This window comes from Temnothorax americanus, unplaced genomic scaffold (assembly GCF_048541705.1).
Source record: "Temnothorax americanus isolate GAGA-0224 unplaced genomic scaffold, ASM4854170v1 Scaffold101, whole genome shotgun sequence".
Taxonomy (NCBI): domain Eukaryota; kingdom Metazoa; phylum Arthropoda; class Insecta; order Hymenoptera; family Formicidae; genus Temnothorax; species Temnothorax americanus.
Genome location: NW_027509233.1, coordinates 247194 through 272009, shown reverse-complemented (window position 1 = coordinate 272009; position 24816 = coordinate 247194). Strand labels below are relative to the sequence as shown.

The 24816-nt window shown below is 35.7% G+C and overlaps 2 protein-coding genes and 1 long non-coding RNA gene across 7 annotated transcripts; 2 read left to right on the top strand and 1 right to left on the bottom strand.

Moving 5' to 3' along the window:
• The first annotated feature begins 2391 nt into the window (after positions 1-2391).
• On the top strand, positions 2392-4916 carry LOC143902504 (CCA tRNA nucleotidyltransferase 1, mitochondrial). Of its 5 annotated transcripts, none has more exons than XM_077415480.1 (4): positions 2392-2493; positions 2699-2910; positions 3102-3712; positions 3888-4916. In XM_077415480.1, exons 2-4 carry the CDS (start codon positions 2854-2856, stop codon positions 4660-4662), a joined length of 1443 nt encoding a protein of 480 aa, XP_077271606.1. In that variant the 5' UTR covers positions 2392-2493; positions 2699-2853; the 3' UTR covers positions 4663-4916. The 5 variants fall into 5 exon arrangements, with proteins under 5 accessions (XP_077271606.1, XP_077271623.1, XP_077271614.1 ...); XM_077415497.1 differs by lacking the exon at positions 2392-2493 and adding an exon at positions 2500-2637 and having other exon boundaries at positions 2760-2910; XM_077415488.1 differs by lacking the exon at positions 2392-2493 and adding an exon at positions 2500-2637.
• A 1819-nt stretch (positions 4917-6735) lies between these two features.
• LOC143902538 (uncharacterized) lies at positions 6736-7145 on the top strand. Its single transcript, XR_013258399.1, has 2 exons — positions 6736-6876; positions 7001-7145. It is a non-coding gene; the product is annotated as an uncharacterized LOC143902538 (long non-coding RNA).
• Syngr (synaptogyrin) lies at positions 7040-17019 on the bottom strand. The gene is given in 9 exon segments (XM_077415518.1): positions 7040-9026; positions 9321-9647; positions 9790-9937; positions 10135-10361; positions 11437-11565; positions 14803-15028; positions 15097-15187; positions 15854-16011; positions 16696-17019. Coding segments are annotated over 8 exon segments (1335 nt in total). The 5' UTR covers positions 16854-17019; the 3' UTR covers positions 7040-9026; positions 9321-9449.
• Between the last annotated feature and the right edge of the window lie 7797 nt (positions 17020-24816).

Below are 24816 nucleotides of genomic sequence, written 5' to 3'. Positions count from 1 at the left end.
TAAAGAGGAAGGTAGTACTTTCTTTTGGAGACAAATCCAAATAGCATTACATGTTTCTTCTATTATATTACTAATAGTTGTCAACCCAATTAGATATTGATAAGACATAGAGCTCATTGAGTCTCCAGATGATAAAATCTACAAATTGTAACTATATTATCATTTATATAAAAATTTTTATATAAATAAAAAATTAATTTTATATTACAATCTTACCTTAATGTTAAAGATAATCTTTCTGCCACTGATATTGGTTCACGAATTACCATTTGTTTGGTAATAAATGGTGTCACCAAACATAATAAATTTTCAAATTGAGTGGGAGACATACGAAAATAGTTCCTAAATCTACTTTCTTCCAAAATAATTATAGGAAATATGGCATGATAAAATCCATATGTTTTACGTCTTATTTGTAACATTGGCTCTATCCAATATCGTTTTTTTACGATAATTGTTATCTTTTTGTTTTTGTTTAATGCACATTATAGCTAAAGCAGCTAAAGCAGCTTTAAGTTGCTTATTTCTTTCAAATAATTTTATAGCGCATTCATTTAACCAAGTATAATTTTTATTCCGGAATGACATCTTACTTAATTATTACATATACGTATGTACACACACTATTCATAAGTGTTTCGATACTACAGCGTCAATTCCGAGACGCTATAATCCTTTTCATGGATTTAAACTGACGCTGGCGTCAGAAGTGGTCACGTGACCCTTTTGACGCTGAAAATGAGCGTCGAGCGTCAGCATGAAAAGGTACCTTTATAGAGAGACTGCTGCACACACTATATAACAATCTCATTTTCTAAACAAAAAAGAAAATCTGGCAGGATAGACTAAAGTGTTAAGGCTTTCACACATAAAATTCCTTAACAATGTAAAGCATACGCTTAAGATATCAATCTCATTCGAGTTTGTAATCTACGGATTACACAATACTCGATTAGAATTGGTCATGACGCGACGCGCGACGCGTATAGTGGAAACGCAGCATAATAGAGCGTAGAGTTAAGCCCCTTGCACAATGCCAGGCAACAGGCAATAGGAACAGAAAATAACAAAAAAATCGTTAATTACAACCTAAAAAGTTCGAATGTTATGATTGGTTGGCAACAGGCAATAGGCACAGAATTTCCAACGTGACGGAAACTCTGTGTCTATTGCCTGTGTCACTGTTTATTATTTTGCATTTATACATGATTTCTAATTTCTATTCCCTGTTCCTATTGCCTGTTGCCTGGCATTGTGCAAGAGGCTTTAACGACAGATGACGCGACGCGTGAAAACTAAGCCTAACGTCAATAAGGGCTCATGAACAATGCTGACAGATGGGGAATTAAGGAGCAATCGTTTTATGTTGAACATACTTGCAGAAGACTGTGAGAAATGTATTTTTCCAAGAAAATAAACAGTTCTCTGCTAAAATATCATACAAAATTAATTATACGAATGGAGCGATTAAAAATCCCAATAGAGCGAAGCAAGAAATAGTTAAGATGGAAGCACATAAAATTGCTGAGCAGAAAGCAGAAGCCATACGCGCATGCGCTATGGTATCCGTAAAAGCTCTAACAGATACCATCGCGCGTGCGCATAGTTATGGTAGCATGCGCGTGCGCATAGTTATGGTAGTATGCGCATGCGCTGCCGAGCCATAGTTACAATAGGCGGCCGATACTGAAATGATTAATTTGTTATTTTTTCAATAAAAATGCAATAAATCATTAAAATTATGATGGATCAATAAGGAGCAATAAAAGAGCAATCGTTCTATGCCCTATAAAGTTGCATAGAGTTATTATAAATATGTTTTTCAATAAAAATTAGAAATTTTTCGTTTTTATTAAATATCTCAAAAAATAATAATCTTAAAAGGGGAGCAATCGTCGATTCTGAGGGAGCAATTAGGGAGCAATCGTTTGAGCTATAGTAAATTAAAAAATATGAACTTGCAGCGCCAACTTATTTCCGAAAATTGACGAAAAATGCCGGGATGGCCTCTCTCAGGTTTCTTTCTGCTGAAACTATCTTTTGTGACATGATTTATATTCATTAACAATACTTGTTGACTAGCATAGTTTCGATTTTATTCATTAATTACGAATGCTTATTACTCGTCGATAGTCTTTTTTTCATAAGTTTGATTTATAATTTTTCCAAAATGACTTGTTTATTGGTTAAAAAATCTGTTTCCTCCAAAACTGATGCCATAGAAAAATATGGTTTCCTTATGGAAGCTCGTTTTTGTGATATTATTTCCATTCGTTATGAAAAATTAATAATTTTTCAGTAATTGTGACTTTGAGAGATTTTCCTATCCATTCCTATTTGTTTGAATGACCGCTAGTAATGGCCGACAACTGTGCGGCGTTCTCTATTGGCTGTGAAACTCATGATGCGCATTGCCTCACCTTATTTCCTTCCACCATGGAGAGAATACAAAAGCTGAAGAAATAAGTTAAAAATGGTTAAAAAAGAAGAGTGGTACATACTTATACTACATTTACGCGAGCGTTACTTCTGTAGTAACTTACGATAATTTACCCGTTTACGCGGCGTAAATTATCGTAAGTTACTACAAAATCCCGTTTACGCGAAGGAAAATCCCGTTTACGCGAACGAATTATCGTAAGTTAAACGCTCGCGTAAACGTAGTATTACATACATTCATTGTGCCGGACACCGGCAGTAGAACTTGTGAGTAGAGTAGAACGTTTTCGAGGTGACAAATCTCTCTCACTCTTCATAAGAATATATCATACATGAAGAGAAACAGAATGGTCGCGTGTTCGTCGTGACACGTGCGTCTTATGGAGATAACAGAGACTAACGCATGCGAACGCTATGTTAAATACATTGGCACGGCGAACAATAAATCTCCTTCGTCGCGAGATAAATGCTGTAAGTAGAACGAACGTAATCTCGGAAATTCCTCGGAATGGGGATTTAGGTTAGATTAGTAAGGTTATGTTGAATCGACACCGTCGGCGCCGACCTAAAGCCTAAAGCCTTTTCTTCCGGATAACAAACACGGGAATATGACGCGGAGAATGTAACGAGTGGGTAACAGGTGTTCTCATTGTCATACACAGGTGAGGAAGTTCGAGATAACGAGAACGCGGCACGAGAGAAATTGGAGGAAAGTCAGAATGGGTGATGCACCATCATCGAGGGCTGACCCGGTCGTCATAAAGCTGGACAGTCCGGAGTTTTGTTCCGTCTTTACCTTGGAATTGCAGAGCCTCGCAGGCCTGTTCAAGAAGCATAATTACGAGCTGAGGATCGCCGGTGGCGCGGTGCGCGACATCCTGATGGGTAAACAGCCCAAGGACCTCGACTTCGCGACCGACGCCACGCCGCAGCAGATGAAGGAGATGTTCACGAGGGAGGAGGTCAGGATGATAAATGAGAAGGGTGAGAAACACGGGACGATCACGGCGAGGATAAACGACAAGGAGAACTTTGAGATCACCACTCTGAGAATCGACATTCTGACCGACGGACGGCACGCGCAGGTGGAATTCACGAAAGACTGGAAATTGGACGCTAATCGGAGAGATCTGACCATCAATTCCATGTTCCTTGACCTCGATGGCAGGGTGTACGATTATTTCTATGGTTACGACGATTTAAAGAACAAGAGGATAGTTTTTGTAGGCGACGCTAGCATTAGGATTCGCGAAGATTATCTTCGAATCTTAAGGTATGCTATGCTACTTTTGTGTGTATTGTATATATACATGCTATATTAGAATGTTATGATAAAATCTGCAATAATATGCTATAGCATAATAAAGCAAGTTTATCATAAATATATGTTAGTTGCATCGAATCTTTGGGACTCTTACATTAAGTTTGCATTGTTTAATTGCCGCCAGGTACTTTCGTTTTTATGGAAGAATAATGGACAGCCCAGACCAGCATGACGAGGCAACGATAGAGGCGTTGAAGGAAAATATCAACGGCCTGCAACAGATATCCGGCGAGAGGATCTGGAGTGAATGGAACAAGATCCTGACTGGCAATTTCGCCCTGGAATTGACCCTGAAGCTGCTCGAATGCGGCAGTGGCAGACATATCGGTCTACCTGAACAACCCGACGTGGAAAACTTCCGAAACGTTTATCAGCGCGCGCAGTCCAATAACGTGACTTTAAAGCCTATATCCCTGATCGTATCGATGCTGAAGGATGAATACGAGGTGATAAAATTACACGAGAGATTGAAACTGTCTAATTCCGATAGAGATCTGGCGCTCTTCCTGGTGCAGCACAAGGAACACAAGCCCTGCGAGAAGTCGTTGAAGCCTTATCAGCAGTTGGTCCTTCTTCAGCAAACGAAGAGATACGATGTTCTTCAAGACTATGTGAAGGAGTTATTGAGGTATCGTGGTGCGATGCAGCTTCTGAACGAATTCGAGCAATGGGCAATTCCGAAATTTCCTATTAGCGGCAACATGTTGATGGAACACGTGCCGATGAAGAAGATAATCGGCAGCATCTTGATTGAACTAAAAAGAATATGGATTGACGCGGACTTTAAGCTTACCGGCGAACAGCTTATGGAGCATGTACCGAGTATAGTCAGTGAATTAGAAGAAAAATACCAAACGCTACATAAAGAGAGGAAAAAGAAGTTGAAAAAAATAAAATAAACGTTTTTGAAATACCAAAGTAGTTTTTTATATCTGCAACACAAACACTATATGCCATTTTACAAACAGAAGTTTTAATAGGTTTAATAGATAGCTCGTTATTTTCTTTAGACCAAACTAGTCTAGATAGTTATTGTTACTAAATAATGTCTTGTGAAAAAGGTGAAGCAATTTTGTATTTCTAACAAGGCAAATAAATACCTTGTATAGAAAGATGCAAAGGTATAAATAAAGGATGTTATATTAATGACTTATATCGGCGTCTGAATACATCTTCCTGAAAAACGCGAAAAGAAACGTAATGTATTTGTATTATGTTAGGCACTCAAAAATTTATTAAGAAATAAAATCCTGCATTTTTTCCTTTGCGAATATAAACTACACAAAACGTGCTGTATGTACAATCGTAGCAGGTATATAAAACGAAATTTGTAAAGTTACCATAAAACTAACTGGAATAAAAGTACGACATTCAATTTTGTATTCGCGTACCAAGTCGCTAACATGATGCAATAAGTGACGGTAAAGTCGCACAACAAATGTTACACATTTTGCATGTTGAAAAGAAATGTGCCAAGAATCGTTTACATGAGTGTGAACGTACGCTTTTGCTTTTAGAAAAAATTTCCTTGTGGCAGCTTGCACGTCTGTTAACAGCCGCAAAGCAGCTGAGCATCCTGTGTGAAAAATATAAAGAGACAGTAAGGCCCAGTTTCACCAACGTGATTTAATCTAATCGGTCGATTAAACTCACTCTTCATCTCTTTCCAACTGTTCCCCTAGAAAGAGACGAAGAGTGAGTTTAATCGACCGATTAGATTAAATCACGTTGGTGAAACCTACCGGGCCTAACAGTATTAGATATAATATATCGCAAATCACGTGTTAAATTTGAAACGAATAATCGCAAACTGCGATCGCACAAGATAAACGTAATCTGTCGCTTAGCTGTCATACAATCATTTGGACTTGCATAAAAATAATCACTTACATGTATTTTGGCTATTTCAAGTTACATTATAGATTCCTAAACACTCAAATCTTTACAGACGCATATGCATTGCTACTGCATTAAATGCAATGTGATTAGATGCGCGCGCGCGCGCGCGCGCGCGCGTGTGTGTGTGTGTGTGTAATATATATATATATATATATTATATATATATATATTATATATATATATATATATATATATATAAGTGGTCCTTAGGGTAATTTTGAATTTTGACTGCTCGAACGGTTCGGAAAATTTAATAGGAAAATTCAAGTGCTCTGCGGCACGTGTTAAAATTGAGATAGGAAGCTGCCCTTTGGCACAGATTTTTCTTTATTTATTTCGAGCCTTCCGAACCGTCGAGCAATCAAAATTCAAAATTACCCTTTTTAAGAACCACTCTAATATATATTATATATATACATATACACAACACACACATATATATATATATATACACACACACACACACACAAGGGTGTCCCGTTTTATTTTTGACAGTCAAATATCTCGAAATCATAGTTTTACAAAAAAATGTTTCAGACAAAAATTGTACAGTTTCAAGGGAGACGTAACATGATGGCAATAATTTAACCTTTGGATAGTTGTTTGAAATTCACGTGAAGGTCACCTTCAATTTCTTAAATAAAACCCTCTATTTTTCATTACATATTCTTGTAGCTTACCACAAGAGCCTTTCAAAACACTATAATAAAGCTCTTTCGTAAAAAATTTTCTGATATTTCAAATTTTGTTATGAATTTTTCATATAAAATATCTCGTCAAGTATTCACTTTTCGATTCACTTTACTTTGATGCTTTTATAAGTAGAATAATGAAAGGGATCGAATAATATTAATTTTTATATTTGCAATTTTGTAAAATTGAATGCGTCTACAAAATGCAATTAAATTTTTTAAAATAATTTTTCTATTTTTTTTTTACATCAATCGATTTCTCAAGCTACAAGAGTATGCAATAAAAAATAGGGGATTTCATTTAAGAAATTGAAGGTGACCTTCAAATAACTATCCAAGCTCAAATCACTGCCATCATCTTATGTCTCCCTTGAAACCGTACAACTTTTGTCTAAAGCATTTTTTTCTAAAATTACATGATGTTGAGATATTTGACTGTGAAAAATAAAACGGGACACCCTTGTACATATATGTATATGCACGTAATATATATACATCTACATATGTATATGTATGTATAAGGCTGCGGTCCACTTGACGCTACAAATGCTTTGGAGCGTTCTTCTTCTCCTTCTTCCTTCGTTGAAAGAAAAGAGAAGAGGAATGCTTCGAAGCATTTGTAGCGTCAAGTGGACCGCAGCTTAAGTACAATAATACAACAGCTATTTAGTTATCAATACCCACATCTTAATACACGTTTTTATTCTTTTATAGTTTTAATAGTAGATACTTTTTGATAGCGTTACATTCTGCCAAGTACGGTTATGTATCCTATTTCGTCTGATTTCACAGGCGAAATCGAAAGCATGATCACGTTGCTCCTCTCTTATACGGTAGAGATCGAAATTTTTGACTGTGTTTGTTATTGCCTTAACCCTTCTCAATGGACTTGAGCTGTCCATCATATCATGCTACTAGTCAACAATGTTATTAGCTATGTACTTAGAAGGGCTAAGATTTCATAAAGGTGAGAGATCAATTTTGAGAAGAGTGTACTTCTGGAAAATTCAACCCCTTGAATATGCATATTCTAGCGGATCATAAAGAAAAGAAAATGTAAAATACCACAACCGAATGTCAAAAAAATATTTCTTCTTATCACAATTAATCCTGCATGTTCAAAGGGATGATGTTTTCAGAACTATCGAGAATACATATAATAATTATTATTGCACTTTACATAATATTTTACACAAATTATGTTTTCCAAATTATCAGGATACCTTATCATAGGTGTATTCTCTTCAAGAGAGTTACGCAAACTAGATATATCGAAAGATCGATGGAAAGCTATAAACGCAAATATCTATAAAAATCATGTTTTTACATGAACGGAAGTTAAAGAATCTCTTATACTCAACTGTACAGTTCACACATACCTAGAATGTATAATTCTCTCGAATATTTTTAGACTACTAAATTACTGCATAAGTTTCTAAGAACGTTCACATTGTTTAATACAGCATATGACAAAAGAATATTTAAATAAATGCTTTAAACTCAATTTAAAATAATACTATAAGTATAATATCATAAGTACAATATCATAAGACTTTTATTTTGCTCTAAAGTCTCTAAACAAAAGATTAAGCTCAATTTCTCAATTCAAAATTGCTATTTTCTATTATTCGATGTAACGTGTACCTCCAGGATGATTAAACTCAACATCATATATATTTTTTTCTGTTAACACTTATGCTCATTATTATCAATCAAAGTAATTTTATATTTTCAGTAATGCAGGACTTTTTCAAATTGAGATTTACATCCACCTTACATAATAAATAATAAAGTATAAATAATTAATTAAATAAATAAATAATTTAAATAATTGAAAATATGTTCCTGAGATTCCATAAATACTTATCGAAAAGTAAAGAAATATTAAATATAAAAAGTCAATAAAAACAAACTTTCTTTCCTCATGTTCATTTATAAATCTTTTCCCTTTGTGTTAATGAATTAACATATAGAGCGACTCAAATACAAAAATCTAATATAGCATTAGTTAACATTGCGGACAATTTATGTATAAGTTAAAGCTATTATAATTTGGATATATATGAATTTATATTAATACAAACTTTGGTTTTACGATTTATAAGTGCAATTACATTTGCTAATGCTATTCTGTAAGGTATATTTCATTATCTTGCAACTGATGCGACAAGTAACTTAAATAACTTAGGTATTGTCTCACTAATATTAAAACACGTATCGACTTATTCGAAAACTTATTCATTTCAATCCTAGACTTCGTGTACATCGTTTAATACTATTTGCACGATAATGCAACGCATTGTATTACTGTTATATTTAAGTCGCGTTTACCATGAACACGTTACAACGTTAAAATATACATAGCCTGTGCATGTACTAGTTCCTTATTTATGGAGTTTTGCTATAGTGTTGTTCATTATAAGATATTATATTTACTTCCCATAGTCAGATAGCCACTGTCGTAACGTATGTCCAGGCGTATATATGACTTCAAACACACCTAATGCTTTTTTTGTGACATTGGGCGTATGGATATAAGTGTAACTTACAAGTGGTCAACAATAAGAAGCACAGTTTAACAAATAACTTCCTTCTACATCTTGCCATGAAAACTTACTCTATTACCAACGCGCTGCCCAGCGACCTATCAGCGAATGAAGTTCTTCTTTAGTCTGTAAAAGAAAATACAATTCAATGCAATTACTACATAAAATTTTATCAAAACACAAAATATCGAGGAAAAGAATTTGCGCACTGACAATCGTTAAATAGATAGATCTTGAATAAAGATTATCTTTTACATACCTTGACATTATTCACCGGAATCAGAAATACATTTAAGTAGAATGTATGTTTTATATTCTTTTCTTAAATTAGTATTAAGGCATAAAAAAGCAGCCACACACAGGAAATTATGAGAGTATTAAAATATCGAAATCATTCTTTCGTAACAAGATTGAGATTACCTTTAAGCAAAACAGGCGGTGGTAAACAATATATCTTGTTCTGAAAAATTATCCTAAATCATCTTCTTTCGTAAGTAGCTCGCTGTGCACCCAATGGAAATACATTTTGGTATCGACTATGGATGACTTTTAGTAAGCTGGGGCTTGAAAGTCACCCATACCCCGCTGGTGTTGCTGACCGAACGGCGGTTCTTGGTAAGCGGTGTCAGTGGCGTCAGGATAGCTTGTGTATCCTGTTCCACCGACAGGATCCGCCTCGTAACTTGGAGCGAATGCTGCGTCGGTACCTTGCTTAAATCTTCGAAACGCGAACCAAGCACAAGCAGCCTGTAATAATAGAATATAGTTCTGCTGAGGCAAATTTACAGGAGAAACATTACATAATTATTTACCTATATAAGCTAAAAGAAAGTCAAAGTAGATGTTTATCATTCAATAAAACTTGCCGAACAAACTTCATCTAACGTACCCAAGTAAAGATGGAAAAGAATGAGAATGCGATAGCCGCTTGTAGATTATTCACGCCGTATCCTCCCGTTGGTTCTGAAGATTTATTCCATGCATTTGTCAAGTAACAGAATCCCACGAAATAGAGGAAAGACCAGAAACCCGAGAAACTGTAATTATGATATTAATATACGGCTATGATATTAACATATATGATATTAATATCATATCAAATTATATGTAGTTTGTAGCGTATCAAGTTATGTTAATCAAAAGATTCTAGAGAAGCACCTTTGACATAATTTTGAAACCATAATTATAAGATTTTTATTTTTACATCCCGACTGTAAAAGTGTACGCGGCTTACCCCAAATCTATGAGGACAAAATGTTTCCTAGTCTTGACAGACGACATTTGTTCAAACAGGTATTCACCCGCGAGGAATCCGATACTGGCCAAAAACGCCAGTACACCGATACCAACTCCATAGTTGCACGCATTATTGTCGTTATTGTAAAGACAAACTTCTTTCCCATCTTCTTTTGGAAGATAACCTTTGCTGCTTATACATCCGAAGACAATTATTGCAAATAGCTGGAACCACGATAAAAATTCTTCTGTAGAACAGGGGAAGCTTACAAAAAATTAAGGTACATTGGGTAACAAAGGTATAACTCAAATAGCATGAATGTCTAAAAGTCGCTGTAAAGATGTTTAAAAGATGTCTTAAATATGTCTTTATATACAACGTCTTTTAGACATGCATGCTGTTTGGAAAAATACTTGTATATGAAAACTAAAATACATAGTATTTTGACGAGAGTAACATGAACAAAAGGAAGAATATAAATATATCTTTCATATTCTTTACATTCTATTAAAATTTATTTGAATAATAAGTAATAAATGAAGATGACAGTAATGAAGAAAAAGGAAATATTAGATGTGTGCCTTAGCTGAAAAAGACCTACAAAGACATATTAAAATAAAATCAATAAAAATCTATTCAAAATTAACATAAATATGCTAGTCTGAAATCTTCGGTATTTATTTCGACTATAATTCCAAACTTAAAATATCTTAGATCTTGAGCTGACGTGCTTTGAATCATTCTGGCTGCAGGCGCCTTGCATATTTGAACACCGTCTCCCTGCATCCTCGTACAACGCGGAGGGAAATCAGCGTTTTTATTGGAGAAAAGAAGGAGAGGAAAAGATAGAACGAACGGGAGAGGATCCATTCGTTAGCTAATAGCGCGGTCAAAGGAACAGAACATGGGGAGAGGCCCGCGATCCGAGCCTCGTATTTCGCCCGAAGTAAGATATCCGCCGGGAAGGTCAAGCGAAGGATTCGCTCCATCGAATCGACTTGCGACGGATCTCAATTAGACGTCGAACGCCATGGGGATCCATGGCACACGGGGGTCAACGGGGGTGTACCACTGGAATTCGCGAAAAATCAATAGAACCCCATCGTGGGCGCGGGAGTGGGGGAGGAACCGAGGCTCTCTTTCAAAATCAATGACCATCCGCGTCGAGGGATCTCACTCGCTCGCTCCCTCCCCCCCCCTCTCTCTTTCTTTCCTCCACGGCACCCGCAATCATCGTCGCAATCACGCTCGAATCGGCCTGAAACGATCCCGCTCACGGGGGGGCTGGCGACGACTTACCAGGCATACCGCTCTCAGAATGACCTGCGGCCGCTGGACGAACGCGATCGGATCGAAAGGGGCCCCGGCCTTTCCACCGCCGTACGCTCCGCCGTCCATCTTAGTGCGACTGAAGCGGAGATTTCAAAGCTCACGCAGCGACCGGGCGCATGCGCATGCAGAGGTTCGCCCTGTTCGCCGCCTCGACGCCCTACGGCGCGCCGCGGCCCCCGGGGGTGTGGAAAATATGCGCCCAAAATCCCCACGGCCACCCTCGACCGAGCCCTCGCGATTCACCCTATGCGCCCCTCTCGACTTTCCTCCGCCGTCGCAGTCGCGATTTATCCCGACCGCGGTTCCTCTTCAATTATTTCCTCCCCAACGCGATTCGCGCGCGGATCCCTCGATTTTTCTTACTCTTCGTTCGAATTTCGAATTCACCCCCAAAGGAGGTACGCCGTACCCCGCCGCCCGCGTACGACATTGACGCGAGGGGAGAGGGAGGCAGAAACGTTAAGATTACCTCTTTTCCGCGATTCTGTCTTAAGAAAAGGAAAAAATAAATCTAGTTGCGTCGGTTAATTTTAAATAATGTTTATATAAACGACACTGAGAGAGTGCATTAAACTTTTTGGGGATTTTAGGTATCGGAAAACGGTGTTAATGAAAGGGAATCGTTTTTCTGCATCGTGTTATTTAGAAATATTTTTAGTACACAAAATGTTCATAAAGGATATTCTTAAAAAATTGTTTTGCGACTTACATAATAAAAGAATTACACATATATTAGTATCTGCGTATCTTAATAATCTATAAAACTTTTATCTCCAAAGTTTGTTCAATAATATACACGTTGCAATGCACAATCCACCAAACGAAACGCTATACAGTACATAAGAATGCTTGAAGCTTTTGCTAGGCTGTAAAAAAAAAGGTTTAGTTAAGGCGTTTTTGAACATAGATGCAAACCCAAAAATTGGCGGATAAAATCAGATATATGTTTCATACAGTTTGCCAAGTTCTTATCGCGAGATGTTCAATTTTCACAACCTTTTAACTTGGAGAAATGTATACAGGGTGTCTGATAACACTATACAATAAAAAAAGCACAAGAACGAAACCTTGCAGCATTTGATAGTTTTTTGGACGCAGAAAACGATCCCGTTTGTTAAATTGTTCTATCACGTCACAATTTTGAGATATTTGCAGTTAAAGTTGCAAAAATGGGCTATTTTATTGTATTTTGGCATATTGTAACTACGATATGTGACGTATTGGAGAAGTTTAATCGCAATGAAAATTAAGTATGTTTTGTTAGGACTTTTAGCCCTTAAGGAGGTTCGATGGCTTCATCGGAGGGAGTAGTGGGACGCGGGGGTTCTGGAAACAGCGCACTAGCGTTTGAAGTAGTGGGAATGAAGGGGATTGCTCTGATTGGTCGCCGCGTGCGTATAATGCGTGCTGCTGTTCACGTCGTTCACGACCGTGGCAGTCTAGCAGACGAAAAATCAAGCAATTTATGCTTTAATAATTAATTTTTCTACGAAATGTGCGGTAACCTTCCTCTTTCTTTCGCTCATTTATTTGTAAATTATTAAGTTACATGTGCATATTTTTTTTTCTTATCATTTGCATTTTTTCTTGCACTTATTTCATTCTGAAGGTATATGCAATATATCATTTCCCATAAAAACCTATGTTAAAAATGCAGCCAGTTTCATGAAATTTTAATATGTTGTTTTGGAATGCAAAATAGAATTATGTGAATTTTTAGGGAATTTCTTACCGTCCCGTTTTGAAAAAAATCTAATCCAAAAATTGTACTTTTTAAGTTTTTGGAGTAGATTTTTTTTCAAAACGGGACGGTGGAAAATTCCTAAAAAATTCACATAATTCTATTTTGCATTCCAGAACAACATATTAAAATTTCATGAAACTCTCTGCATTTTGTTGTAGCCATCGAACCTCCTTAAAAAGAATTTGTTGTGTCGCTTATGGTTAAAAAGATATTGATGATTAACGTAGAGTCTATTGCGTCAAAATTGCGACTTACATAGCTATTAAGAATAGATAAAATATTTTTCGGGATCATTTTCTGCATCCAAAAAACTATCAAATGCCGCAAGGCTCGTTCTTGTGCTCGAAAAAAAAGTAATTTTTTGTTGTACAGTGTAATAAAGTCTAGCACCGCTCGTGGAGAGATAGAACGGGTTTAACTGAATAAAAAAGTCCTCTATCGGTTTGTGATTTTCGCAATAATTATTGAGAAATTAAATAATTAAGAATTGCGAATGAGCGTGTATCCATGCGATTCAACAACAAAAGATAGCTCTACATTATGCATTATTGGTTGTTGCTAGAAGCGCATTCCTTCCATTGCCTCGACGCGTGCATAGCAACCGCAATTAATTAATGCTCAGTGCTGTCTCTTGTCACTGAAAGATAATAAATTTCTCGTTTATTATTGTAAAAATCGCAAAATGGTAGATTTTTCTATTCAGTTAACCCGCTCTAACTGCCCAACTACTACATTATTACACCTATTATTACACTTATTACACTGTTCAACAAAATATTACTTTTTTTCTAGCACAAGAATTACAATTTCTTGGACGCATAAGACCCGTTTGCCAAATTGCTCTATCACGTCACAATTTTGAGAAATTTGCAGTAAAGTTGCAAAAAGGACTATTTTAGTGTATTTGCGGTATAATATTATAACTACAATATATGTGACGTGTTGGAGAAGTTTTATTGAAATCAAAATTAAGTATGTTGCGACTTACATAAACCATATTCTATGAAATATTTTTTAATTATGTTATTCAAACTTAAAAGAGATTTTTTAGGTCGCTGAATATTAATATAATGTCGAAGTTAATTTTTTGTTTTAATATCCGCCATATTAGCTCCGTCATTTTGAATTTATTAACTTTGACATCAGATTAGTATTCACCGACCTGAAAAACTCAAGTATAGACAACATAATTAATGAATCAACTTTAACGCTCTTTGATACTTGAATCAACTTTGATACTCTATATCAATCATTAATATCTTTTTAACCATAATCGACACAATAAATTCCTTTTAAGGGCAGAAAGTCCTAACAACATACGTATGTACATGTCGTAGTTATAATATGAAACAAAATATACTAAATTATATGGTAGTTTATAATATGAAAACAAAATAAAATAGTCCTTTTTGCAATTTTAACGGCAAATTACTCAAAATTGTGACGTGACAGCAATTTTGTAAACGGAATCATATTCAGCGTCCAAAAAACTACGAGAAACAATTATTCTCTTTCTTACATTTTTTTGTTGAACAGTGTTATCAGACATCCAGGATATAAGTGTAACATATTCGTTGATATACCGTAACTATCACAGCTTCCAATTCTTTCAACTTTAACTCAGCCTCATCGACTTCTTTAAGAGCGGCGTCGGCGGCCAAACACAGAATTTGAGAGGCACTCAAAGCCTTATCTGACTCGACAAAAAAGTTGATTCTTTCTTTTCTCAATTTCATTCGGCAGTATTTCACAAAGTCTTGAATTATACTGAGTTGTCTCTCACCCAGCTGCAGTATCTCCACCTTATCAGATATCCTTTAAAAAAAAGACAGGACTTTTCAGTTTTAATATTACATCTAAAAATGAGAATAATGATTCGATACCTGTGATGAGGTTTCGCCTTTGTACTGTATGTCTTTTTCTTGGAGATACATAGAGCATTGACTATATTTTCTGCCTGATCTTTATCAGCACCTACAAATAATTCTTTATCATTGCTTTTGCATTTTTAATTTTTCTTTCTATTCTGCCTTTTTCTCAGCCAATTTTGATACATTTTTATGTATGGAGGAGTAAAAGCCATATGGTGTAAGTCAAATTTTTTTAGATATTGACTTGTGTGCATAGATGCAACCTATACAATATATAAATTGCATCTATGCACATGAATCAATATTTTACTATGGCTTTTACCCCTCCATATGTACATTATTCACACATCACAAGAAAAAGTAAAACATATAATTTTGCATGTAATTTTGATGTTATGTCAATTTCTAAATAACTGTTGTTTATACCAATAGATAAGTAATACAAATAAAAATTTTTTAATAAACCGTATTCAACATTAGAGATTGGCAATTAGAGGTCTCGCAATTTTTTTTATTATAAAAGACTGAATCTTTCTAGATTCCGTGGCTGTAAAGAGTTTAAAATTTGGAAATTATATTTCAAAATAATTGTAATCTACTTTGCACGCCGGCAAATCTTGTATATGTACAAACTTTAACCTAATATTTAATTTTTATAGAATTTTTATCGAAATGTCATATATGATCAATAATCACACGAATTAAAATCTCTGTAAGTAGAACTTGTTAGAATAAAACAGTGACGCATTTGTTAGAATAAACGTATTACCAAGTTGCACAAAATCCTCTTTGGTTAACTTATGCAACGCGTCGGTTGATATGTTTCTCCTTTGAAACTCTTTTATTAAATCGTGTGCCCCCACGCCGCGTAATAACGTCTCAGTCTGCTTGGTAAATCCTAGAAGATCAAGATCCGTGCCCATTTTTCTGCAAGGTGGAAAGATTTCATTCGAGAAAAACTATCAGAGCTTCTAAATTCCGCATCCACTGTGTTTCCCTGCGATGTTGTAAACAAACGATACAAACATTAAATTATAGAAGTGCGTTCCTTTACCGACGACAGCTTAGCATTTAACTTAGCAACCACAGGTATTATAAAATTAAAAATGTGTTGACGAGAAAAATCTGAAATATTTTATTATTATGTCTGAATTTTTTCTGGAAAAAAAAACAAAAGACCCATTTCGTATAAAAAAAATTTGAAAAATTCTGAGCAAGTAAAAATTTTTATAGAAATTCTAATCAAAATTATAATTAATATATGAAAAAAATCCGTGCAGTTTAGCAGAAATTTTCATATAACGGATACTGAAATATTCTGAAAATCCTCATCCAATTATTTCTGAAAGTATCTGAGAAATTTTATATTTTCTCAGAATTTTTCATAAGTCTCAAGTCTCAATTTTTACAAAATTTCTGAGAAAATATATGAAAAACTTTTTCATCATATAAGAAAATTAATAGAAAAAAAAACCGCGTTGAATTACGACATCTGTTTTACCGGCAGTCGGTAAGGTAGATTCTACAGTGCGCTGTTTTGAGACGCGTCAGGTCAGCTGCGAAACTTATACTACGTTTACGCGAGCGTTAAGTACTTCTGTAGTAACTTACGATAATTCCTTCGCGTAAACGGGATTTTCCTTTGCGTAAACGGGATTTTGTAGTAACTTACGATAATTTACTCCGCGTAAACGAGTAAATATCGTAAAGCCCCTTGCACAATGCCAGGCAACAGGGAATAGGAACAGGGAATAGAAATCAGAAATCATGTATAAATGCAGAATAAACAGTGACACAGGCAATAGACACAGAGTTTCCGTCACGTTGGAAATTATGTGCCTATTGCCTATTGCCAACCAATCATAGCATTCGAATTTTTTAGGTTGTAATTAACGATTTTTTGGTTATTTCCTGTTCCTATTGCCTGTTGCCTGGCATTGTGCAAGGGGCTTAAGTTACTACAGAAGTAAGGGCCTTGGCACATAGAAAAACTTAAGCAGTTAAACTTAAGCAGTAAGAAATCAACGGTATGGATTCGCTACCGCTTAGGGCCGTTCCTTAAGGGTGCCATTACATGGAGCGCGGATACGCGGAAACGCGGAAGCGCGGAACAGAATAGTAACTAGATTCCGCGTTTCCGCGAGTTGAGTCCCGCACGTTTGAACGGAAAAGCGGAATCCGCTATTATCGTGTATGTATGTATGGCTGCGTTTCGATATTCACTGCCAGTACTTAACGCAGCCTATGTATGTACCCTGGCTTGCATATAAGATATACTTCATAATAACCATCAACATGATGTTTGAATCTATAATATTATACTGCCACTTTTATTAAATAATAAAGTAATCGAAGAGTATGTGTAAAAGCTTTTTTTTCAATGTGATTAAACAGCTCCGAAATTTGATGGAGTATACTGTATCCGCGTTGACAACGGATTTTGACGCGTTCGTTCCGCGAGTTTGTTTCTCCTTATATTACATGGAGCACAATTTGCGCGGAAAAGCGGAACAGTATAGTGACAAATAGACATTTGTATTCATTTCTTAAAATTGTGTTCACTTAATTCATTGCAATTTTTATTAATATGCTTATGTTTTCAGCTTATCTATTGAATACAAGCATTTTAATCAATAAATACCGTTAAAAATTAATATTTTATAATTCTCCGTTCCGCTTTTCCGCTCAAAATATGCTCCATGTAATATAAGGCATTCAAAACAGACGGAACGGATCGACGGAAATCTAGTAAATTTTGTCTTCCGCGCTTCCGCGTTTCCGCGTTTCCGCGCTCCATGTAATGGCACCCTTAAGTTCTTGACTGTGATTTGCTTACTGCTTGAGTGTGTCCGGGCCTTTAGTCCTGTAGTATGTAGCACAGAATAGACAGATAGCTAATAGCACCGGAAATAAGTTGGCGCTGCAAGTTCATATTTTTTAATAAACTATAGCTCAAACGATTGCTCCCTAATTGCTCCCTCAGAATCAACAATTGCTCCCCTTTTAAAAGTATTATTTTTTAAGATATTAAAAAAAAACGTAAATTTTATAATTTTTACTCAAAAACATATTTTTAATAACTCTATGCAATTAAATCCGGCATAGAACAATTTCTCCTTAATTGCTCCTTATTGCTCTATTATAATTTTTATGATTTATTGCATTTTTATTAAAAAATTAACAAATTATAATCATTTCACAAGTGACGCCGCCGCCACTTATCGGCCGCCATTGTAACTATGGCTCGGCAGCCATTGACGGAAATATTCAAACGTAATATAATAGCTCCATTGTTCATAACTATATCTCAAAGAGTTTAGACAACTTTCCTATTGATTTTCGGTAGAATATCTATCTATTTCTTGCTTCGCTCTATTGGGATTTTCAATCGCTCCATTCGTATAATTAATTTTGTATGATATTTTAGCAAAGAACTGTTTATTTTCTTGGAAAAATACATTTCTCACAGTCTTCTGCAAGTATTACTACGTTTACGCGAGCGTTACTTCTGTAGTAACTTACGATAATTCCTTTGCGTAAACGGGATTTTGTAGTAACTTACGATAATTTACTCCGCGTAAACGAGTGATATATCGTAAGTTACTAACGCAAATCCACCATATACTACGTTTACGCGAGCGTTACTTCTGTAGTAACTTACGATATATCACTCGTTTACGCGGAGTAAATTATCGCAAGTTACTACAAAATCCCGTTTACGCGAAGGAAAATCCCGTTTACGCGAAGGAATTATCGTAAGTTACTACAGAAGTAAAGCTCGCGTAAACGTAGTAATAAAACAATTGCTCCTTAATTGCTACGCGTTGCTCCATCTTTACCTTAATGATTTATTGCATGTTTATTAAAAAAATTAACAAATTGATCACTTCACAAGTGACGACGCCGCCACCTGTCAGCATTGTGCATGAGCCCTTATTGACGTTAGGCTGAGTTTCCACTGTACGCGTCACGCGTCGCGTCATCGCGATGGCATAAGAAAATTGATTGGTCCATACACATGTGCATAAGGAAATAGACCAATCAATTTTCTTATGCTTACGCATTATGCGTTGTGCAGAAGTGTGTGCGCCCCGCTTAAGCCCTAGAGCATGCGCAAGTGACCCCAGAGCCTAGTGCGTGTACATATACGTATGCGCTCCTGAATGCCCACAATAGGTGCGTTCGAGAAGACGCTATTATGCTGCGTTTCCACTACACGCGTCGCGCGTTGCGTCACGACCGACGCCACGTCATGAGTTATCCAATCAAAACGTTTCATTTTATGACGTCATTTCTGACAAGATATTGCGTCGGAAATGACGTCATAAAATGAAACGTTTTAATTGGCGTTTGTATAACTCATGACGCGGCGTCGTGACGCGACGCGCGACGCGTGTAGTGGGAACGCAGCATTAGTGAATGTGTGCAATCGTCACTATACATAACTGGAATGTTAAAATAAAATTTTCAATAACTTACAGCTCTTAACATTACCAATCAACCACTAAACGATTGGTAAAAAAAGAATTTAAAATTCCCAACAGTTAAAGTGTAGGCGCTAAAAAAGGTTAAAAATTTGTTGACAATTAATTCTTTCTTTTTAAAACGCAAAACTATCAAAAGGTTTCAATGTGGTACCAAACATTGCCAATTAATCGCCAATCGATTAAAAAAAAAAAAAACTACCACAGTCAAAGTGGGGGGGCTAAGAGAAAATCAAAAATTTGTTTTTTCGATTTTCTAAAGAAACGCGCAACTACCAAAAGTTTTTAATGCGGTACCAAACATTGCCAATCAATCGTCAATCAATTAAAAAAAAAAAAAAACTACCACAGTCAAAGTGGGGGGGCTAAAAGAAGATCAAAAATTTGTTTTTGATTTTCTAGAAAAACGAGAAACTACCGAACGTTTTGAATACGGTACCAAATACTACCAATCAACCACCAAACAATTGATAAAAAAAAAAATATATCAATAATCCACTTGGGGGGGCTAAATTTGTTTAGGTTGCACAATGCCAGGCAACAGGTAGTGGAACAAGGAATAGAAATCCGAAATCATGTATAAATGCAGAATAAACAGTTCCTACGTTTACGCGAGCGTTACTTCTGTAGTAACTTACGATAATTTACTTTGCGTAAACGAGTCCGATCGTTTGGTGGTTAGTCGTTTTCCCGTAAAATAAAAATGAAATTTCCGGTGTGAAGTTAGCCGGACAATTTTTATGTTTCAACAAATTTAACATTTTTAAAGCTCATTCGACGCGGAATCGTTTGGTGGTCACGAATATCATCATAAAAACGTTTGGTGGTCAATCGTTTTCCTAGAAAATAGAAAAATCGTATGCGCATAATGCCGGACATATCACCTCTGTGCCACTAGTCGGAACAATTGTATTTATCACCCAAATTGACTTGGATAGGGCTCAATCGAGGCGGAATCGTTTGGTGGTCACGAATATCGTAATTAAAACGTTTGATGGTCAATGGTTTTTCTAAGAAATAAAAAAAACCGTACTCTCACGCCATTGGTCGTATGACTCTGTGCTATTAGTCATACGACCAATGGCGTGAGCGCACGGTATTTTCTATTTTTTAGGAAAATAATTGACCACCATACGTTTTAATGACTATATTCGTGACCACCAAATGATTCCGCGTCGAATGAGTTGTATGAAAGTCAATTTGATTGATAAATAATCTTTAGCCATCAAATTACCGAGCTAACGTCACGAAGTCGTACGACCAATGGCGTGAGAGTACGGTTTTTTCTATTTCTTAGGAAAACCATTGACCACCAAACGTTTTAATGACGATATTCGTGACCACCAAACGATTCCGCGTCGATTGAGCCGTATGAAAGTCAATTTGATTGATAAATAATGTTTATCCATCAAATTACCGAGCCAACGTCACGGAGTCATGCGACCAATGGCGTGAGAATACGGTTTTTTCTATATCTCAGAAAAACCATTGACCACCAAACGTTTTAATGACAATATTCGTGACCACCAAACGATTCCGCGTCGATTGAGCCGTATGAAAGTCAATTTGATTGACAAATCATGTTTATCCATCAAATTACCGAGCCAACGTCGCGGAATCATGCGACCAATGGCGTGAGAGTACGGTTTTTTCTATTTCTTAGAAAAACCATTGACGACCAAACGTTTTAATGACGATATTCGTGACCACCAAACGATTCCGCGTCGATTGAGCCGTATGAAAGTCAATTTGATTGATAAATAATGTTTATCCATCAAATTACCGAGCCAACATCACGGAATCATGCGACCAATGGCGTGAGAGTACGGTTTTTTTTATTTCTTAGGAAAACCATTGACGACCAAACGTTTTAATGACGATATTCGTGACCACCAAATGATTCCGCGTCGATTGAGTCGTATGAAAGTCAATTTGATTGATAAATAATGTTTATCCATCAAATTACCAAGCCAATAACGTCACGGAGTCATGCAACCAATGGCGTGAGAGTACGGTTTTTTCTATTTCTTAGAAAAACCATTGACCACCAAACGTTTTAATGACGATATTCATGACCACCAAACGATTCCGCGTCGATTGAGCCGTATGAAAGTCAATTTGATTAATAAATAATGTTTATTCATCAAATTACCGAGCCAACGTCACGGAGTCATGCGACCAATGGCGTGAGAGTACGGTTTTTTCTATTTCTTAGAAAAACCATTGACTATCAAACGTTTTAATTACGATATTCGTGACCACCAAACGATTCCGCGTCGATTGAGCCCTATCAAAGTCCATTTGGGTGATAAATACAATTGTTCCGACTAGTGGCACAGAGGTGATATGTCCGGCATTATGCGCATACGGTTTTTTTCTATTTTCTGGGAAAACGGTTGACCCCCAAACGTGTTTTTATGATGATATTCGTGACCACTAAACGATTCCGCGTCGAATGAGCTATAAAAAAGTTAAATTGGTTAAAAAATAAAAATTGTCCGGCTAACTTCACACCGGAAATTTCATTTTTATTTTACAGGAAAACGACTAACCACCAAACGATCAGACTAGACTACCAAAGACCACCAAACGACCACCAATCGATTCCAATTAATGAAAGTTCGATACGTTGAAGTTGTCCGGCCAACTTCATAAAGGTTCCCTTGACAATTATATAAAACTATCGATTTTTTAATAACTTTCCGTCGATTATATTAAATACGATTGAAACTTGGCAACGTTTCACTTTTATGGGGTTGGTAGCAGTACTCGCCTCCGTTGTGCCTCCGTGTTGAGCCACGCGGCAGTTGCTAAACGTAAACACATACTACGTTTACGTGAGCGTTACTTCTGTATTAACTTACGATAATTTACCCGTTTACGTGGAGTAAATTATCGTAAGTTACTACAAAATCCCATTTACGCGAAGGAAAATCCCGTTTACGCAAACGAATTATCGTAAGTTACTACAGAAGTAACGCTCGCGTAAACGTAGTATGAGACGTAAACATGCTGGTGAATTTTCTGTCATTCTGGATAAGATTAGGTGCCCGCGATTTGGCTATACCCAAATCCTGTCGGTATGTGCACGTTTTTGGTTCTCTTCCGTGCTGTGTCTACTATTTTGTGGTAATGTCAACGATTTTTGGGTTCTCTTTTATGTTATGTTCCAAATTTTTTGGTTTTTTTCCGTTAGATTCATGATTTTTTGGTTTTATTTTCAAAGAGAATCAAAAAATCGTGGACATAGCACGGAAGAGAACCACAAAAATGTGCATATACCGACAGGATTCGGGTACAGCCAAAACGCGGGCGACGCTGCGTTGCCACATCTACCTACTCGCGAACTATCAACTGCTATTTCAGTCTAATTTCGATCGCTTTAACTTGTAATATATTTGTTATTAGATGGTGAATACGTGTTTTCTTGCGTTCTAAATGTTCGCATTAATTTACTGTACGCGTAGGCACGTTTTTTGAGCGTTTATATAGACTATAGATATTAAAGAAAATTGGGATCAATCATCGCCGCCAACGCTTTCTTCATATAACCCCATGTAAAACGACGCATTTTTGGAAATTAATATCTCAGCTTCTGGATGGTCAATAAATCTGAAATAATTCTCACACATGCGGTAGATCCTATACTATCATATATTATATATTTTTTACAAACTAAAATCTAGTGTTGACCAAACTGCTTCAACCTCCTTAATTGCAAGTTTCTGGATGTGAGTCAGGGATATTTAAAATAATTGATTGTATCCATCACCACCATCTATCACCACTGAGAAATGTCCTGATGGATGCCAAGAAATCGAATGAAAAAATGCTATATAGTATATTTTTCTAATGTTTCAGAGAGTGTATATATCTCTAAACAATGTCGACTTAGAGGATTATGTCTGTAGAATATTCTGATCCTTTAACAATAATTTTTTATTTTAGCAAAGTCTCGTTAGACGCGAGAGTTCTAAAATAGACAGGGTTCTTGGTGGCAAATCCAATTATCAATAAAGTGAAACGTGATATAAAATAATGTCAAATTTCATAAAGTGAGAGAATGTAAATGTAATGTTTTATTATAAAATAACAATAAATATTTTAAAATTAAAAAATTTTCCTATACTTATCTTTCTGTTAAATCATGTAATGGTCACCACCTGCGATGATGTTTAAAACTTCCAAAGAACTTTGTTCCCAATTGCAAATAACACAATATAATACCAAAAAGCAACGTACATTAAAATATGTTTAACGCATTACATTTGTTTTGCTTTTTCACTTAACTTTTGCATTTACTTACAATAATAGATTAGGCAGTAAAAATAATCAATAACTCAATTAATAACATAAATGTTTTGTCGTTTATAGATCTTTACAAGTTCGAATTCCATTTCAACGATGACAAAATCTTTTCTTGTTCATATTTTTTATTGTTTCTATCGTATATCGACTGATATCTTTCGGGAGATCGTATCTCAAAAACTGTCACTTTACAGGATTCGTAAATTTTTGTTTTGTTGATAAGCAACAAACAAGATAGTTTTCTTTACTGTTCAAAAGTATATAGTGATTTGGAATTAAAATACAGCTTTATTGTTTAATTTGATATTATTCGTGGGAAACAAACGCGAAAACGCAATTTTTATAGATACGACGCATTTCAAAATTGTAATCAAATGACCAAGATACGACATATTTATTTTTAAATAACATTTATTATTGTCATTTAAAAATAAATATGTCGCATCTTGTTCATTTGATTATAATTTTGAAGTGCAAAGTCGTTCTACAAGTACGAAAAATTACGAGAAAATTTCGACAACTATAATTTATTTTTGGTAATCTATTTCAAAGATAGGATGTAGACACTTAGCTTCGAGGTTGCCTGACTGAGCGTTTAAGCAGAAAAACCGGAAATTGTGTAAAATCGATCTCGAATTGTGTAAGACTAAGATACGACCTCCCGAAAGATATCAGTCGATATGTGAAAAATATATTTCTTGATTAAAAATTAATAAATTAAAATTTAAGAAATTAATAATAAAATAAAAATTAATTTTATAAACTGAAATTAAAAGTATTAAATATTAATTAAAATTTAAATAAAAATAAAAATTATAATCAATAATTTTATAAACTACTAGCTGGTTACCCGGGCTTCGCCCGGGAGTCGTTTCTCTTCAAACGACTTTATTTGTGTTTCAATATCTTTAATCGAAAAAAATTCCTTTATCAGTTCGGA